The following is a 20,437-nucleotide window of genomic DNA, read 5'->3' as shown; positions in this document are numbered from 1 at the left end:
AAATGCATTCCGTTCTCATACCGGAGAGCAAACCGCAGCATGGAGCAAAACGGATCCGTCCCCATTGACTTGCATTGTGGGTCATGATGGATCCGTCATGACCCACAATGCAAGTCAATGGGGACAGATCCGTTTTCTCTGACACAATAGAAAACGGATCCATCCTCCATTGACTTTCAATGGTGTTCAAGACGGATCAGGCTTGGCTATGTTAAAGATAATACAAACTGATTCGTTCATGACGGACGCATGCGGTTGTATTATCAGTAACGGAAGCGTTTTTGTTGAACCCTGCCGGATCCAGCAAAAACGCTAGTGTGAAAGTAGCCTTAGTTTTCTCGAACTTTGTAACTATGTAAACCCAGCGACGTCACAGCACAGGGAGACTAAACCCAGCGACGTCACAGCACAGGGAGACTAAACCCAGCGACGTCACAGCACAGGGAGACTAAACCCAGCGACGTCACAGCACAGGAAGACTAAACCCAGGGATGTCACAGTACGGGACAGTTAACCCTATGAAGTCATCAGAAGGGTTACTGCACAGTGATTTCACAGTACAGTGATGATGCCCAATGTTTTAACAAACACAAAGAACAATTATGTCTGTAAAAAGCCGAATGTGAAAAGTGTAAATACTCACATTTTCTTCAGCTGTGGGGTGGGTGACAGAGGTGAATGCTGGGACTCCCGGCTATAGACCCCACTCTCACTATAACAACAGCTAATTGGGGAAGACGTAGAAGACGGAGAATCCATATTCAGGTCTATCTTCATAGAGTCTGGGCTCTCCAGGTCAGACAGGCTGCCGCTCATCTTGGCTCTCTTCCTAGCTGCGCTGTTCCGCACATTTCTAAGAGAACTTTCCATCTACATTTTGAGAACAAAATTAAGAAGAAGAAAACTAATTTAATAAAGGGGGAGGAGGAGGTCTTCAGTTTGGGACCTCCATCACTTAGTCAAAGCATTGGGGTTATTCCAAATTTCAGACATTGATGGCATATCATTATCTTTCACTTTAACCCTCCCGTACACATGCATGCTCCACTGAGTATGCATGTGTTCTAATTAGAGAGGGAAGGTAGCCACTGCCAGTGAGACCCAATGAAACGCATATAATAAAGAAGGCAAGGTAAAAAACTATCTAGCTATCCTATAAGTCAATGTTAGACCTCTTAAACAGACTTAGATGGTAGTTAAGCCAGTACCTCATCTGCAGCCATCTGTTTTGGGGTGATTGTCCCTCATCAGTGCAGAGCAGACAGAACTGACTTAGATGGGTGTGAGGCACCTGTCGGGGATACATCGGGTGCTATTTCTCGTGGTAGCGATCCTATAATTCAGGAGTAGGCAACCTCCGGCACTCCAGGTGTTGTGAAACTACAACTCCCAGCATGCATACTTGCTCTGCTCTTCTCAGATCTCTCATAGAAATGAAATGAATGGAGCATGCTGGGAATTGTAGTTTTACAACAGCTGGAGTACCAAAGGTTGCTGACCCCTGCTATAAGTCAATGTTAGTCTTTTAAACAGGCTTTGAGAAGTGACTTCGATGGTAGTTACGCCAGTACCTCATGTGCAGGCAGCCGTTTCGGGGTAATTGCCACTCATCAGTGCAAAGCAGAAAGAAATGACTTAGGTAGGTGTGAGGCACCTGTCGGGGACCTAGTGGGTACTATTTCTGCTTGTGCTAACTAGCCTAAAAAATTAAGTCAATTTTTAAATTGACCTTTTAAACAGCCCTTGGGACATGACTTGGATAGTAGTTAAGCCAGTTTCTCATCTGCAGACCGCTGTTTCGGGGTAATTGTCACTTATTAGTGTAGAGCAGACAGAACTGGCTTCGGTTGGGTGCTAGGTGTCTGTTGGGGATCCAGGTGGTATTATTTCTCCTTGTGCTTGCTATCCTAATATAAGTCAAATGTTTGACCTTTTAAACAGGCCTTGAGACATAACTCAGGAATATAGCCAAGCCACACAAACCTCTTCAAGATCGTCTTCATCTCTTAAGCTTAGATCCAAGAGGTCAAGCACAAGACTCTCCTCTTCACAGGCCTTGTCGAGGGGTTTGGCATCACTCCAGACATAGCTGCCAGACACTGAACGGATTTCTGGCAAAGATTTCACCCCTTTAGTGATTGGGGGGACAGGCTTGGCATTATTGAGGTCTTTTCGACCTGATGGGAGTCTGACCATGGAAGCCTTCAGTGGAATGGGAGCCTCTTCCTTACCTGGGGATATGAAAAATATAGAACAGATTAAAAAGGGATAAGAATATGGCTAAGCCCACACAGCGATACGGTCGCGTGAGGCCAAGAACGCAGCTGACCGCAGCGAAAACACAAACTTGCTGGATTTTTCTTTTTTGATCACGGACTGTAAATTGCAAGCAACATTTAAAAATCACAGAAAATCAATGTACTGTATTTTTTTCACCATGGGACCCAAAAAGGGGAAAAATGGCAGCGTGTCTTTTAGAGCAAATACATGTATGAGCCCTTTATCCTAGGTGCGTCTTATGGAGCAAAAAAATATGGTAAATTGTGTGAGACTGACTCTCTTGCAAGCCTTTTTTTTTTGTTAAGGCCTCCTTCACACAAGTTTTTTTCAGCGTTCTTTAAAACATTTGTTCAGCCTTTTTTCAAGTCCTATTGAGAATTCTATGCGACAACGTGGCATCATCAAAATCTGTGCATGTGGACAACTAGCTAGACCCTTTAGAGGGGTTGTCCACAATTTTACAAGTGATGGTCTATCATCGCTATCCGATTGGCAGACACCCTGTATCCACCTCCGATCAGCTGTTCTGCAGTAGCTCAGTGTAACAGCGGCTGCTGTACGCTGCTGTTCCCCCGCTTATCGCCGCGCTCCGCGGTGACCTTTGGTCGGTGTTTCCCATTTCACCGCTGTGGTCCTGGGCTCTGTTTCTATAGGTGTTAGTGCTTTAGAAGATTCACTCAGCCCGGAACACCGCAGGAGTTCGGCTGGTTTCGTGTTACACTGCTCTATGGGCGGAGGGCATCACTCCCTGGGCTGTGTGGGTTAGGTAAGGTGACCTTACTGACCAACTCTGGCTCTCCTGCAGGTATTTAAGTGGCTCAGCCCCCTTCCCAGATGCCTCAGTGTCAAGGTCCTTGAGTTTGCTGGTTCCCGATACTCTCGTGTGCTCCTGATCTATACTTCGTCCCTGGACTCTGCTTATCGTCTGATCCCTGCCTGCTTGCTTTGTCTCACCTGTTGCCGACCCGGATTGCCTGCCCTGACCGATTGCCTGTCTGACCACGTCTCGGCCTTATCCTTTGGTCCTGCACCGTTGCTCCTGGTTATGTGTCTGCCCGCCTGACTACGCTGGTACTTCCAGTACTACTCAGGTACCTCCTGGACCAGCTGCCACTGACTCAGAGATTGCTCTGGATAGCCCCTGGCAACTACCCCAACGGCTCAAGTCTATCCCCACCATCTGAGGCTCTATCCATGCTACTTCTCCCATTGAAATCAATGGGAAGTGTAAAAAAATAAAAAATAAAATACTCTGTACATGTCCAGGTGTTTTTTTTTAGTTTTCTGTGCAATTTTTGGCACGGATTCGTGCCAAAAACCGCCAGCTAAAAATGTCGTTTTGCATGAAAAAGTCATCAAAAACGATGCTGAAAAAATAAAACAAATTCCCAGATTCCGCACAGAATTTTGTAGGCAGATTTTCAAAATCAATTGTGTGAACATACCCCAAGACTCAGACTCACGGGTTAATATACGCAATCACAAAACCAGTGACGCATGGTGAAGGATTACATCAGACGAGTCTATCGCTGCATGGAGTAAACATGACTTCTCCCACAATGCACCACGGCAGAGCGCGGAGAACCCGGAGCTTCCACCGCCTGGCAGTGAACTGGGAAACCTTCCAGATTTTGATTGCAGCTCTGGATGTGAATAGTGTCTAATAAGACCGTATGCAACTCTAAGATCTGTACAAGGAAAATAAAGCAAGTTCCTTTCCTCTAATATTCTGCATTATTCTTGTGTAGACGAGGAGAAATGACAACCCAGTGGTTTACATTTCCGACAACCAAGTTGTTTTACGGTTTCTGGCTGAAGTAACCCTTTCATTACCGGCCTGCTGCTGCCACATGGCAAGCTCTTTGATCTCTATAATTAAGGAGGGGAAGTGTCGAGGGAGGAGAACGTAGCTGACAGTTCATTTATAACCGCTGTACGAGCCCCCCCAGGCCGCTGACGATTATTCATCCACGTGTGAGGTCGTGGGGCGGAGGTGAAGTTTTTGTCAAAGCACCAAGTGGGAGAGCTATTTTCTTGTTACTGGAGGTTTGAAAAAGCTGGCTAAAACGGCTGCGTGATCTTACCAGCCATGGATCTGCAAAAACGCTTCTGTTACAATAATAATACAACCGCATGCATCCGTCATGAACGGATCCGATTGGATTATGTATTCTATAGTCATGACGGATCCTTTTTCTATTGTGCCAGAGAAAACGGATCCGTCCCCATCGACTTACATCGTGCGTCAGGACGAATCCGTCTTGCTCCGCACCACATGGCGGACAGAATTTTTTTTGCAGGATGCCTGTGTAAGGAATGGCGCCAGTGGACTGCGCCATGTAGCAGTCCAGTGGAGGCCAAAAACTGAATTTCTTGGCCTCCGATGGGTCAACGGGAGGCCAATGGATACATCTGACACATGAGCTGGGAACTTTCCTCAATATCAGATTGGTGGGGGTCCGACTCCTGCGACCAGCGCCCATCAGCTGCCAATGAAGCTGCAGCACTGCAGTACCACTCGCAGCCACTAGTTGCTGTACTGAGCACTGCGGCTTTGGTGCCTGTTCATACAGCTGATCAACAGGGGGTGCTGGGAATCGGACCACCACCAATGTGATAAAGGGGTTGTACAAGAATGGAGAGTTTTGGCAAACCCTCCACTTTACAGGACCTTTAAAGGGAAGATGACTTACCTGCCTCCCAGCGCCAACTCTCCTAGGCCTGGGATGCTGCGCACCGCTGGCTGTAAACATCCAGTTTGACATCGCTGCAGCCTATTACTGGTTGCGGCGGTGACCGTATCCGCTTGCATCATGTGACTATGTCATGACGCAAGAGGAACCGGTCACCTCCGCGGCCAATGATTGGCTGCGGCGATGTCAAACCAGATGTTTACAGCCAGCGGAGCGCAGCATCCCAGGCCTAGGGGAGCCGGCGCCGGGAGGCAGGTAAGTCATCTTCCCTTTACAGGTCCGGTAACCCTCCACCTTCCCCTAATTCTTGCTCAACCCCTTTAAGGCTAGGTCATCAATCTTAAAGTCCTGAAAAAAAAAAAACTTTAAAGGGATTGTGTGAGATTAGAAAAAGAAAGTCAGCTATTTATCGTGAAACAGCGCCACTCCGGTGCACGGGCCGGGTCAGGTACTGCAGCTCTGCCTGAAAGAAATACCTAATGGTGAATAATATAGAACAAGCACTTGATACGTAAGGATTCCTTACCAGAGAACGCCGGCAGGGTCTCGGGCTGGACGCCGTACTCGGGAGGTGCCTGGTGCAGAGAATTTCTAGTCTTAGCAGTTGGGGTCTTTACAATGGGCGTGTGATGAAGATCAAACGTGAAGGGCGTCTGCAAAGAGAAAGACGATGCCGTCATTACATCCCCAAACGTAGAGGAGGACTCTGAAGAACAGATCGTGAAACAAAAAAATTAGAGGACGATATTACATTACACAGTCCTCTACGGACTGACCCACCAGGCTGGAGAATAAAGTCTGACAACCGAGCAAATCCTGACAACGGCCAGCAAGTTGCACATTCAGATCTGGCCCGGGGTGTGGTGAACATTTCGGGTTGGTGCTTAGCAAATAGAGCCAATAAGTAAAATAATTAAAAAGTCCTATGGGAACATCATCCCCCTTCTCATGTTGGCTTTATTCATACTGCAAAAATCACTGCCTAAGGCTACATGCACACGACCATATGCGTTTTGCAGTCCGCAAAAAAAAAAAAAAGACGGATGCCACCAGTTTTTTTTTTTTTTGCGGGTCTATTGTAACAATGCCTAAAACGGACAAGAATAGGACATGTTCAATTTTTTTTGCGGGGCTACGGAACAGACATACGGATGTGGATAGCACACGGTGTGATTGAAATGAATGGGTCTGCATCCTCTACGCAAAAAAAAAAAACGGAAACAAAATACGTTTGTGTGCATGAGGCCTAAATGTGATGTGTGAGCGGACGCCGTGGCAGAAGAGGACAGCTGCAACGACTTATATACAAAGGCTGTCAGCTGGACAGCATAAGGACTGATATTCAGCTTCCAAATGTAAAATCCAATGTTTCTATTCACTGACAGCAATCACACATCGCTCAGTAAATGGGTCCTACTTACTTAATCATTCACTTTTATTCCCTTTCGGTTTATCATCATTCTTTCCTCGTTGTAAGGGGGTAACATCCAACTTACCGCAGAACTTAGGCTTTTACACAGCAGCCAATCTGAGTACACAGAGCTGCAGTGTAAAGTAAGAGGGGCAGATAATGAAACACGGGGTACGTTTCAGAGTTGTTATGCTGTGGTCACTGATCTTAGCCATACCCTAATGAAACGAAAACACTTATTAAAAGGGGTAACCCAGCCTGAAGCATTTATCACCTAAGCACTGGGGTCCGATCCCTAGGACCCCATAACATCACCAGAATGGGGAACCTCTGGGTCAGTGCCATAGACATAGACTGGCAGGGAGCATGCTTGAGCACCGCTCCATTCAAACTGCTCTTACCAGTGGTCTTGCAACTGGGGGGACGTTCGGAGATTTGTGGGGATCCCAGGGGTTGAACCCCAGTGCATTGGAGATAGATACTTGAAGCTGGAATACCTCTTTAAGGAAAAGCGTAGCCACCTCTCCCTGGAAGTCTGTGGAGATTGTGGCAGATCGAAGTCTGGGTTCGATCTCCCGATACGCTGAGTGGTCCCAAAAGGTGGAACCGGCACCAGGCATTAAAGGGGTTGTGTCACTTCTGCAAATAGCATTTATTATGTAGAGAAAGTTACTACAAAAGCACTTACTAATGTATTGGGATTGTCCATATTGCCTCCTTTGCTGCCTGGATTCATTTAATCGCATTATACGCTGCTCATTTCCAGGGGTTACGACCACCGCTGTAGCGCAGATACCAGGTGGTCGGGTTGCTGCGCATGCGTGCCTATGTGCTCTACCGCGGTCCTGGCCACCAGAGCTTTGGCTTTTTCCAATAGCGTGCAAGCATGACCACGGCTTCTGGATGGCAGGGTGGTCGTAACCACGGAAACGAGCAGTGTATAATGTGATGGAGAAACGAATCCAGCCAGCAAAGGAGGCAATATGGACAGTCATAATAAATTACTTAATTAAAATTTAAAACTCCAGCCTTCTGGCCTGTAGGAAAAATCATACTCGCGTGCCCCCACTGCTCCAATCCAGCCCCCTCTCACTGGTCTTCCAGTCCCTGTCCTGCAAACTTTCACATGGACAGGGTCATCTGCGCCGCTGCAGCCGATGAATGGCCTCAGCGGTGACGTGTCCCCAGGCTGGGTCACGTCAAGCATTGTCTGCAGCAGCACTGATGACCCCATCTTTCCAAAAGTTTTCAGGATGGGGACCTGAAAGACTGAAGAAGAGAACGGCAGGGAGCAGGTGACTATGAATTTTTCCAGTAGGCTTGGGTTTGCAAACTAAAAAAAAAGCGCAAAAGCTGGAGAACCCCTTTAAAAGTTAGGACTAAAATGGGACCTCATCCTATTGTGCCTTCTGATGTTCCTTTAGTAATGAGCCCCCGCTCACAGGACATACGCTCCCTAAAGCAAAACCTGCTGAGCGCCAGGTAATGCTTGTAATTATATGTTCTGTCCGAAATAATTCCTGAGGAGCCACTGTGTACTTAAGAGTAAGCCTGGACGGATCAGCGAGTGGACAACTTCTTATCGGCCGTCTCCAGGCAACATCACACCTCCGGCGATCGCGCAGCGAGCAAACCCGGGCCAGACAATAGAGGCATGCCCACTACTGGCACGTGCAATATTTAACTTGAGCAACTAACAAATATAAGTGACAGGCGGGCGGACGGCAGCTCGGACTTCAAGAGAGGCTATTGTACACGTAAGCCGACCCGAGAAACGTTTATGCAGCCTGGTTACTATGTGGCGGCATCTTACACTTCAGATAATGGCGTTGATTATCCTTACTCCTTATACAACAATAAATAAAAAGTAATAATAAAAAAAATATATATAATAATAAAGCTGATAATTTGAGAAAGTAATAGAAGGCATAGGGTTCCCTTTCTGGACAAGCACAAGATATACTGGAAGGGCGCTGCAGTCTTTTTCATTTTTTCACTCCTGGCCTTCCCAGAGCCATAACTTTTTTATTTTTCCATTCACATTGCAATAAAGTTGCTTGTTTTTTGCTGGACAAGTTGTACGTTCTAACGCCACCATGCAATATTGCATAAAATGTAGTGGGAAGCTAGAGAACAATTCCATAAAGACTTTAACATACGATCGTCTGATTGTCTCTCCTATAGACTGCAATGATTCAACACCGCAGACTATGGGAGATTCATTATGCTCCTGTGGAGCCCCTGCCACACCTGTAACAGGTCTCTGAGCCTTCAGAAGGCCTGAGGCATAGCAACCAAACGATCAATCTCACCATGGAGGAGCCGTACGGGCCCTGCATGCGCAGCGCTGCCCGGGGATTCAATTCTCAGATGCTATTGGCCACAGCATCTGAGGGGTTAAATGTCTGCGAATGGCATTATCGCCGGTCACGGACATTGCCTCCGAGTGTCTGCAGTGTAAAACGGCAGGCACGCTGCGGCTATGGCGCCTGCTCAGCTCATGGGCAGGTGTCATCTTTAAAGTCGCGGCATCGGGCACACATGCACGCCCAATGTCAGAAAGGGGTTAAAGAATAACTTTCAGCAGGATCAAGTCCATTAACCCAAGCAGACTGCCAGGTAAGGTTAATCCTGCTGATTAAAACTATACCTGTCTTGTGAAAATTAGTCGTGCCATTCCCCAGAAGAAAAAAAGACTTATTCTTTATGCAGCCGAGGGCTTTAGTGCACTAAGGGGTGGGGCCTAGTCGTTCAGTGCACTAAGGGGTGGGGCCTAGTCGTTCAGTGCACTAAGGGGTGGGGCCTAGTCGTTCAGTGCACTAAGGGGTGGGGCCTAGTCGTTCAGTGCACTAAGGGGTGGGGCCTAGTCGTTCAGTGCACTAAGGGGTGGGGCCTAGTCGTTCAGTGCACTGGAGCCCTCGCTAAAGAATACAAGTATTTTTTCTTGGGAACGCTGAAACCGATTTTCACAAAACAGGTGTCCTTTAAATTAGCAGGATCAACCCTACCAGGCAGTATACCTTGCTGACACGACAACTGATGGCATATACCCCAAACTGTATCCACAGTGTTTATGATCAGTGACCGGCTGTAATCTGCGGAGGTATATAAAAAGTGCTCAATATCCCCGCAGTGCTAACCACAGGGAAAATTAAGTACTGCAGAGTTCTCATTCAAAATCAAAAGGACACTTCCTGCTGGGTTTTTATAATCAGTCCCAGCATGCTTTGCTCTGTAAAGTTTCTCAGGGCTTGCATAGCCTAGCTAACATGGAAAGGAGAGGTGTAGGGGGCATGACTAATAAAGAAGGAACGGCGTGGCAGGAGGAGCAAGCTCTGTGAAACATTACAGAGCAAAGCATGCTGGGATTGGTTAGGAAACCCAACAGGAAGCTGATGAAAACAGGAAGTGCTGCATGTAAACATCCTGCCAGGATTCAGTGATGCTGAGAACAGAGGTAGGAAAGTGCCGACATGAAAAACAGGTATATGGGGCATAAACATGCAGTCTTTGGGGTACTTTGGGAAGATAAAAAAAAGTTCATTTTGAAACCGGAGAACCCCTTTAAAGGCATATTGAGTAACTTCTTCACAGAGGACATAGTTCAGCTATTATTGGTCATGCACATTGTGTACAATCTGAACACTGTGTTGTAAGTTTTCTTCACGTTTCGGTCTGATACCGCCTGGGGACTCCTAGCCTATTAAAAATTGTGCAATGCCGGTTGGCAAGAACCAGTAAACATCTCAGCCAGCTTCTTAAAAAGGGAGGAATAAGAATAATGAAGAAACCCATGTGCATGTTTTAACCATCACCACCCTGGAATAGCTGAGCTGTGAGGTCTCTGGGCCAGGAAGCCATACTTTCCCGAGTGCTGAAGTCCACTAGATCAGAACTAGATTAAACTCAAGACAAGTCTCAAAATTTCCAATCTTGTTCCGAGACCCCAAGAGCTGTACGGGCGGCTGCAAACCCTGACCACCCGCAGGAGACAATGGCCACACAAATTTGTGGGTTAACAAAAGGTATCCCCTTCAAATTTGGATGGCCATTGGCTGCTGCCATCTTTAATCCAAGATCCTCCAAGAGATGGTGCATGCTGAAGGTACTTATTAAAATGAGCTTTTTTTACAGTGTAATATTAACACCACCGCTCCCATGCCACCTCCTCCGTGACCCAAAGCCGCTGCAGCGACGACATATCAACACAACATGTGACGGCTGAAGCCAATCACTGGCCACAGCAGTGATGTCCATGGTGTACATGTCACCACTACAGCCAGAGCCTCTCTTCATCCTATGACCGTAGAAGAGGTAGCCATCTGACTACACACAGGGTTTTATTTGTAGTCTGTAACCATGGAGACACATAGGTCTGCACAGGAGCCAGAGACATAGAACGGTATGATTATTAAAGGGGTTGCCTACACTCTCTCTCTCCTGGGTAAACCTGCAAAGGGAAGCAATATTCATCTGCTCCCCACCGCTGGGTCTCGACTCCTTCGCTCCCCAGCCTTGCATGTGACCAACTGACATGACACAAGGGGAGTAGGTCACTGCTGAGGCCAGCAATTGGCTGCAGTGGTGTCAAAGGGAACCAGAGTGAAGAAGCTGAATGCAGGGCAGCCGAGACCCAGAGGCGGGCAGCAGGTAAGTATGATTCCCTTTGCATGTCTTCCCAGAAAAGGAAGGGGGTTTGCCATAAAAAAAAAAAAAAAAAAAAAAAAAAAAAAAAAAAAAGGTGAAGAAACCCTTTAAGACTATATGCATTTTATATTTTATTCAGGAGCAAACAAAATATTCCAGTGTTTGCAGTGTCTTTTTGGCATATGCTCTGAAGGACCCAACATATCTGCGCTTGAGGATGTCACCGCTGAGCCCAGTCACTGGCGGCGGTGGCAAGTGACCCCCGTCCCTGCAGGAAGTTTACATGCAAGGACCTGAAGTCCATAGAGCGGCAGGGAGCAGGTGCTTCCCTTCATAGGTCCAGCTGGGTGGGTGGGGCATGAATTAAAGGGGTTGTGTCACTTCAGCAAGTGGCATTATTATGTAGTCAAAGTTACTACAAGTGGCTTACTAGTGTATTATGATTCTCCATATTGCTTCCTTTGCTGGCTGGATTCATTTTTCCATCATGTTATACATTGCTCGTTTCCATGGTTACGACCACCATGCAATCCATCAATGGTGACCGTGCATACACATTAAAGGAAAAAAAAAAAAAAAAAACAGCCTCTCTGGTGACCGAGTCCATGGGAGCACACATAGGCTGGTGCTTTTTTCTACAGTGTGCAAGCACGACCACCGCTGCTGGATTGCAGGGTGATCCTAACCATGGAAACGAGCGGTGTATAACGTGATGGAAAAATGTATCCAGCCAGCAAAGGAGGCAACATGGACGATCACAATACATTAGTAAGTGCCCGATATTAACTTTCTCTGCATGATAAATGTAATTTGCTGAAGGGAGACAACCCCCTTTAAAAAAAAAAAAAAAAAAAATCACAGACAACCCCTTTAAGATCTTAAGTCAGCTGCCGGCACCAGAAGACTGAAAGGCGACAGATCTTCATAAGTCATGGCTGCTCTCAACAAACCACCCCGAGTAGTATCTGCAGAGGATTAGAGAAGTCTCCTTGCAAATCTCCGTCCATCGCCCCCCAGTTCTTTGAGTCCTTTAGCTGCTCCTGTAATGGACATCGTCCCTGCGGCGTGGACCAACCAGTGACTCTCCAGTCTTTGCTAACCTACAACTCCCAGGAGTGTCGGAGAACGTTGGGGGTTGCAGCTTAAGTGAGTAATGGTTGTTATTTAGGCCCCAGGCACACGACTATCTTTGGATGTGAAACCATTCATTTCAATGTGCGCTGTCCGCATCCGTATGTCCGTTCCGTCGGGCCACAAAAGAGATAGAACACGTCCTATTCTTGTCCGTCTTGCAGACGTGAAGACAATTATTGACGGCCTGCACGCGCCCCGTATCCATGTTTTGGGGATCCAAAGTCTGCGGACCGCAAAACACATACGGTCACGCATGGGGCTTTAGTTTGAGGCAATTCCTGCTATTCGGCTGGCCAATCTCGGCAGAACCAGTCAACCAACTAATGTGCATGAGGCCCCTAATGAGCACGTGGCTGGCAGGCATCTCATGTATATGGCTAAGGTTAGGTTACCTTCTTAAACTCTTGGACAACCTCTTTAAAAGGGGTTTTCCAGGTCCAAAGAGCTGCAGTGGTTAAAGGGAACCTCTCACCTAAAGAAAACGCCTGCCAAACCGCCAGCATTACCTTAAAACAGCCAGCAGTATGTTATTAAAGATCCTTTTCTTCCTCCGGTCAGATGCACCAAAATCTGGAAAAACGAACTTTAATCCCCTGCACTCCCTATGTAATAGCAGCCTTTGAAGTCAAGGGGGCAGCGGCCGCCTCGCTTCAAGTCAAGACAACCGCACCCCCTTTCCTTGCCCCTTTACCACCGATTGACATCTGATTGGCGAGCTTTGCTGTACAGCCGAAAACCTAAGTCTCACGCATGCGCCAAGACGTCTTGACTCGCGTAAACGTATTGACGCACGCTATCACCTGGGAGGCACCTTAATAGAGACGTCAGGACGCATGCGTGAAACTTCAAGATTTTGGCGCCTCTGACCGGAGGAAATAAAGGATCTCTAGAAAGATACTGCTGGCGGTTTGGGAGCTGTTTTTTTTAGCTGAGAGGTTCCCTTTAAAATTCTGGAAAACCCCTTTTAAAAAGAGGTTGTCCGGAAGTTTAAGGTAATGCTGGCGGTTTGGGAGGCACTCTTTTAGGTGACAGGTTCCCTTTAGACACTGATGGCCTGTCCTCAGGATAGGGGTCATACACACGGCCGCGATTTTTGTGTATCGGATGGGAATTCAAATCATTTCAGCGGGGCTGCAAAAGATGCACAGCATACTGTGTGCCGTCTGCATCCGCACGTCCTATTCTTGTCCGTTTTGCAGACTAGGATAGGACATTTCTGCAGAAGTTAAAAAAAAAAAAATGGTGGCATGCATTTGGCCGGGACCTGCGATTTATGCACAGCAAAACGCTTACAGCCGTGTGCCCTAAGTCATCAATATCTGCTTAGTGGGCGTCTGACATCAGCTGTTTGAAGGGGCTGTGGGGCTCATCCTCTTCATAGTATACCAAGCGCCGTACGTTGTATAGTGGCTGTGCTTGGTATTGCAGCTCAATCCTGTTCACTTGAATGAGACTGAGCTGCACAGAGGCCGTGTGACCGATGGACCTGACGTCACAGCCCTAGGAAGAGGCCACAGCTCTCATCAGGGCGCCGCGGCCTCTTCAAATCTTCAGCTGATCGATGGGGGTGCCGGGAGTCAGACCCCCCACTGATAAGATATTGATGACCGAGAACCTGACAAGTTCACTACACAGTGCATGGCACCTTCTGCTTCTGCCTCCATGTCCAGTGCTGGCAGCTGATTAGTAGGGGGTGCCATCAGTTGGACCCTCCACCGATCAGACATTGATCACCTATCCTGAGGATCAATATCTAAAAACTGGAGAATCTGTCTAAACCCTGGACATCCCCTTCATGCATGTGAACCAGCTGTCACAGCACAGCCTGCCCGTCCATCAATATTGGCATCTGCTTCTCAACCAAATGGTCTTGACATATGGGCCATATAATCAGAGGGTCTTTAAAGCAAGACTTCAAAAAGGGAACCTCAGTCAAAAAAAACAAACAAAAAAAAAACAAAAACAAAAAAAAACCCTAACCCTAAATATTACTGGCCCTGGAATGAGAAAACCAGAATGGTGGAAGCCACAGGCCATCTACAACGGCTCCATAGACTTTGAATGGAGCGTCAGGGAGGATAAATGCCTCCGGTATGGGATCGGGGGGGTTACCTGGACCCTCACATTCTAGTGATCAGTGGCAGATCCAGTGGTTGGACCCCCACCAATTACCGGTATACCTTTATCACTTATCGTGTAAATAGGTGAGAAAAGTTTATATTGGGATAAGGCTACTTTCAAACTTGCGTTAATTCCGGTAATTGAGATCCGACAGACGATCTCAATACCGGAAATTAAACGGATCTATTTTGATTTTGCACACCAGGATACATCCGTTCCGTTAGGATGCAGTTGTGTGAAATCCAAACAGAAAAAAAAAACAAAAAACGGATCTGTCACCAGATACATTGAAAGTCAACGGGTGATGGATCCGGTTTTCTAGGCTCCGTCACCGTTGACTTACATTGTTTACAGTGACTTTTCAGTTTTCATCAGCGGACACAAAACCCCAGCTTGCAGCAAATGCTGCCGGAATGAAAGACATCCTGAACGGCGTGAAGCGTGAAACAGGCCTAACCCTCTCTCATTTCCGGCGGTCCCTGCAGTTATAATGCATTTAGCACAATGGTCTAAACTACAACTCCCATCAGCAATCAATCAGGGAATGCTGGGGGCACGTCTCCTGGTGTCTGCAGTATGAGGACTCTGCCTTATACTGAAACCTTACCCAGTGACACAACACAAGGACTGGCAATCCTATAGTGTCCCGGTTACCATGGGGTCAGCAGCTTATATTGCACGTCTGCTACAATGTGACTTCCCCTCGCGCTTCCACGTACTGATCCCTTTGTAAACGGTAACAATGTCACACGGTCGTTTACCAAATTATAGTTCTTCCACAGGATTGTCATCTATGCTGTTTCCTACCAGTCTGCTCCCTGATTTCGCTATTGATATCTGCCCTGCGTCACTGCTCGTTACCTTCCTATTTAATCCATGTGCAAATGAGCAGTTAAGTGCACCAAAGGAGGGTCCATGCCACTATGTGCCCCTCCCCAACCTTCTTACCAGTGCCTGTATTTGTGAATTCTAACCTCCCTTCTGATCCTCAGCTGTGTCGTGTGATCTCTAAATAACACAGCATCCTCTGTGTGGACAGTCAGTCAGTTTCTCTATGTATTCCTATGGGAGCCTCAAGGTCAGTCTCATAGGAATGAATACAGTAGGAAATGACTTCCTGTCTTGTGTCAGTCGGAGATGAGTGTTGGTCACATGACACAGCTGAGGATCAGAAGGGAGGTTATAACTCACAAATACAGTCACTGGTAAGAAGATTGCATTTACTACAGATTACATCATGTACCTTGCTAACTGGTCAGAGAATAATTTCTGTGGGAGCGCTACTTTAACTGACAGGGCTAAGCAAGATGACTATGCAGGAATCTGGAACGGTCAATCAAGAAGGGGGGGGGGGGCTGGTAGAGAAAGTAGGAGGAGCAGGGGGGCACAGAATGGCTTGGGTCCACCCTCTGTGCACTTATCGGATCCTGTAAACACCCCCTCATACAGACTATACTTACCTGCGTCCGTCTGGATCCCTGCATCTCCCAGTCATGCAGATCACAACATCCAGCGACGGGGGGCGGGAGGGGACGGGGGGTGAGAGTGCAGCCAATAGAAGGCCGCGACGGTGACCTGCCCCCTTGCATCACTTATGACGTCACCCGTGACTCTAGGGGAGCAAGTCACAGTCGCGCCTATTCGCTGCACCCTGTTAAAGGTGCAGGTTGCTGTGGAGGTCACTGTTAAGGGGCGGGATGCTGTCAAGGTCACTGTTAAAGGGACGGGCTGCTGTGGAGGTCCCTAATAAGGGGGCAGGGAACTGTGGAGGTCACAGTTAAGGGGACAGTCCGCTATGGAGGTCAGCGTTAAGGGGCGGGTTATTGTGAAAATCACTTAACGAGACGGGGTACTGTGGAGGTCACTAATAAAGGGGCGGCTGCTGTGGAGGTCACTGTTAAAGGGGAGGGCGCTGTGGATGTTACTGTAAGGGCTCTTTCACACTTGCGTTGTTCTGTTCCGGCATAGAGTTCCGTCGTCGGGGATCTATGCCGGAAGAATCCTGATCAGGATTATCCCAATGCATTCTGAATGGAGAGAAATCCGTTCAGGATGCATCAGGATGTCTTCAGTTCCGGAACGTAACGTTTTTTGGCCGGAGAAAATACCGCAGCATGCTGCGCTTTTTGCTCCGGTCAAAAATCCTGAACACTTGCCGCAAGTCCGGATCCGGAATTAATGCCCATTGAAAGGCATTAATCCGGATCCAGCCTTAAGCTAAACGCTGTTTCGGCGCATTACCGGATCCGACGTTTAGCTTTTTCTGAATAGTGTCCTGGGAGCCATGGTAACCAAAGTCCTGGCAGCCATGGTAAAGTGTAGTGGGGAGCGGGGGAGCAGTATACTTACCGTCTGTGCGGCTCCCAGGGCGCTTCAGAGTGACGTCAGGGCGCCCCACGCGTATGGGTGACGTGATCACATGGATCACGTCATCCATGTGCATGGGGCGCTCTGACGTCATTCTGGAGCGCCCCGGGAGCCGCACGGACTGTAAGTATACTGCTTCCCCGCTCCCCACTACTACTATGGCAGCCAGGACTTTAATAGCGTCCTGGCTGCCATAGTAACACTGAACGCATTTTGAAGACGGATCCGTCTTCAAATGCTTTCAGTTTACTTGCGGTGTTACGGATCCGGCGGGCACCTCCGGCAAATGGAGTACACGACGGATCCGGACAACGCAAGTGTGAAAGAGGCCTTAAGGGGGCAGGCCGCTGTGGAGGTCACTGTTAAAGGGGCGGGGTACTGTAGATGTCACTGTTATGGGGGATACTGTCAATATCTTTTAACGACACACACAAACATTAAATGAAATAGATGAAATATACCCGTGCGAGTCCTTCTGCTAGTTGTATATAAAAGGTTATGGGGTGAGGAAGGCATGATCCCTGCTCCTACTAAAAATAAATTGGCGGCGTAAGATTCCCCCAAAGGTCACATATGCAGAGATGTTGCGTGATGGATGGATGAATGAATGAAACCAACAGGGAGAAGACATAAAATCAAAACAACATGCACATGCAAAAGGTACCTGTTCAGAGGTCGGCGTTCCAGGAAACACATCCAACACTCCTGGGTCTTGACTTTCCCAGGGGAACTTATTTTTTCCTTTCCCAGCGCTCAGCATTCTGCGAGCGACAGGATCAATGTGAGGGACCCCTCCTCTCCCACCATGATCTGCCGCTTGGTAATGTCCGCTCTGTACCCGATTCCCAGTTAAGAGCCAGTCAGTGTCTGCTCCGGGCAGATGATGGGTCCCTCTGGTCTGTGCGGATGATGGGAAGGGCAGGGCATACTCTACCAAACCTTGGGGGGTGATCCTGGGAAGAGTTTTGCGTGCCAACCTGGCATTAACGGCATTCATTAGCCCGTCGCCATTTTCTTGGAGCTCGACTTCATCGACCGCTTTGAACAGGCTGCTTTTTCCGGTGCCCATAGAGGCCGCCAAGACGGCGAAGGCTTCCAAGGTGGCATGGCGAACTCTCCTCTTGCTGTCGATTAAACACGGCGCGATCTCGCAAGCCAAAAACGGTAAGTTGAAGTCCTCGCTTGGATAGGTCAACAGGGACACGATGCAGATGTTCACCACCTCCTCCCTCACCCTGGAGTTTTTGTGTTTCAGGTTTTCGAGCAGCACAGTCAACACCGTGTAGGGTCCGGCCACCTTCATGAGCCTCATGTAAATTTTCATATACTCCTGTTTCACCGTTATCTTACCATCTCCCAGGAGTTTCACCGTGGAAGACACAATGGGTCGGAGGAACTCCTTCACACCTTGACCAAGGTTAAGGACAAAGCAGTTAAGGACGTCTAACGTGACAAGGACGACCGTGAAGTTGCTGTCATCGAGCAGCGTACATAAAAAGCTGATGAACCCAACCATGTTGGAATAGGAGACTGAACTGAAGTCGCAGCCTTGGATGAGATACTTCAGTTCCTCGATAGCGCGGGTTCTGGATTTATAGTCCTTCAAGTCAAGAAGCCTGGACTGCAGCTCCTTGGGTATCACCCCGCAGCTGAGGTTACTGTCACTTAAAGAGATATATGTCTTGTCTTGAGGATGACTTGTAAAAACCGCAGAGTTCCTGGTACGTGAATGTGGTCTACTGAGAGAATTACTTCTCTGGATAACCGGTTCATTAGACAGATCACAGTAAGAGTTGTCTTGAGTGTGTGACCTCCTCCTTCCAGATCCACTTCTCAACTGTGACATTTCTCCAAATGGTGCCACACGGGATACCTGGACCTCCATATCTTGACCGGACATGAGTATATGATCTCCACTATCAGAAATCGTCATTGCCTAGATGATGAGGATGCTGGAGGCCGAGGTTGCCTTGTGGACCACCCCCAAGTTGGATCCAGTCGGTAACGTTGACTTTCGCCACCTGCCGACCTGTAGAAATCATATTGTGGAAGAGATGATAGAGGCACAGGTGGAAACCTCACAGTCAGGGATCACGGCTGCCTTATGTTCTCCTTCACGCGTCCTAAAGAGGAGGAACTGAAAGGGGAGAGAAAAATAAAAAATATGAACAGTAGAGAACGCAAATGGGCTCAGTGCAGAAACCGACAGAAGGCAAATGAAGGCAGAACTGGTCCTACCGTTTTCTATGGGACTGTTCACACACATGCAGGATGTCAAATGGCACCGGACAGAAAAATGCTGCATGCTACATTTTTCTGTCCGGCGCGATCAGTGTATAGAAGCTGGATCTGTGCACAACACATTTACACCGTTATACAAGCCGTGCACCGACTGCTGTACATTGTGTCAGGTCTGCAGAGATGTCCCATGAATAGATGTAATAAATATTTACAAAAATGTGAGGGGTGAAGTCACATGAGAGATAATATATATATATATACACTGCGTGCAGAATTATTAGGCAAATGAGTATTTTGACCACATCATCCTCTTTATGCATGTTGTCTTACTCCAAGCTGTATAGGCTCGAAAGCCTACTACCAATTAAGCATATTAGGTGATGTGCATCTCTGTAATGAGAAGGGGTGTGGTCTAATGACATCAACACCCTATATTAGGTGTGCATAATTATTAGGCAACTTCCTTTCCTTTGGCAAAATGGGTCAAAAGAAGGACTTGACAGGCTCAGAAAAGTCAAAAATAGTGAGATATCTTGCAGAGGGATGCAGCACTCTTAAAATTGCAAAGCTTCTGAAGCGTGATCATCGAACAATCAAGCGTTTCATTCAAAATAGTCAACAGGGTCGCAAGAAGCGTGTGGAAAAACCAAGGCGCAAAATAACTGCCCATGAACTGAGAAAAGTCAAGCGTGCAGCTGCCAAGATGCCACTTGCCACCAGTTTGGCCATATTTCAGAGCTGCAACATCACTGGAGTGCCCAAAAGCACAAGGTGTGCAATACTCAGAGACATGGCCAAGGTAAGAAAGGCTAAAAGACGACCACCACTGAACAAGACACACAAGCTGAAACGTCAAGACTGGGCCAAGAAATATCTCAAGACTGATTTTTCTAAGGTTTTATGGACTGATGAAATGAGAGTGAGTCTTGATGGGCCAGATGGATGGGCCCGTGGCTGGATTGGTAAAGGGCAGAGAGCTCCAGTCCGACTCAGATGCCAGCAGGGTGGAGGTGGAGTACTGGTTTGGGCTGGTATCATCAAAGATGAGCTTGTGGGGCCTTTTCGGGTTGAGGATGGAGTCAAGCTCAACTCCCAGTCCTACTGACAGTTACTGGAAGACACCTTCTTCAAGCAGTGGTACAGGAAGAAGTCTGCATCCTTCAAGAAAAACATGATTTTCATGCAGGACAATGCTCCATCACACGCGTCCAAGTACTCCACAGCGTGGCTGGCAAGAAAGGGTATAAAAGAAGAAAATCTAATGACATGGCCTCCTTGTTCACCTGATCTGAACCCCATTGAGAACCTGTGGTCCATCATCAAATGTGAGATTTACAAGGAGGGAAAACAGTACACCTCTCTGAACAGTGTCTGGGAGGCTGTGGTTGCTGCTGCACGCAATGTTGATGGTGAACAGATCAAAACACTGACAGAATCCATGGATGGCAGGCTTTTGAGTGTCCTTGCAAAGAAAGGTGGCTATATTGGTCACTGATTTGTTTTTGTTTTGTTTTTGAATGTCAGAAATGTATATTTGTGAATG

At 47.6% G+C, this 20,437-nt stretch overlaps 1 protein-coding gene across 2 annotated transcripts in view; it reads right to left on the bottom strand.

Annotated features, from left to right (window-relative positions):
• Positions 1 to 20,437, bottom strand: part of TOGARAM1 (TOG array regulator of axonemal microtubules 1) — a 60,425-nt gene that overhangs the window by 37,082 nt on the left and 2,906 nt on the right. For both annotated transcript variants that reach the window (XM_040411644.1, XM_040411645.1), the window contains exons 2-5: positions 17,318 to 18,790; positions 5,500 to 5,626; positions 1,984 to 2,231; positions 644 to 870 (exon numbers count right to left, since the gene is read on the bottom strand). In XM_040411644.1, coding sequence (XP_040267578.1) covers positions 644 to 870; positions 1,984 to 2,231; positions 5,500 to 5,626; positions 17,318 to 18,586 — 1,871 coding nt within the window. In that variant the 5' untranslated portion in view covers positions 18,587 to 18,790. The remainder of the gene's footprint in view (positions 1 to 643; positions 871 to 1,983; positions 2,232 to 5,499; positions 5,627 to 17,317; positions 18,791 to 20,437) is intronic.

The sequence above is a fragment of the Bufo bufo genome, chromosome 11 (genome assembly GCF_905171765.1).
Source record: "Bufo bufo chromosome 11, aBufBuf1.1, whole genome shotgun sequence".
Classification (NCBI taxonomy): domain Eukaryota; kingdom Metazoa; phylum Chordata; class Amphibia; order Anura; family Bufonidae; genus Bufo; species Bufo bufo.
This window is presented reverse-complemented; position numbering and strand designations above follow the sequence as displayed.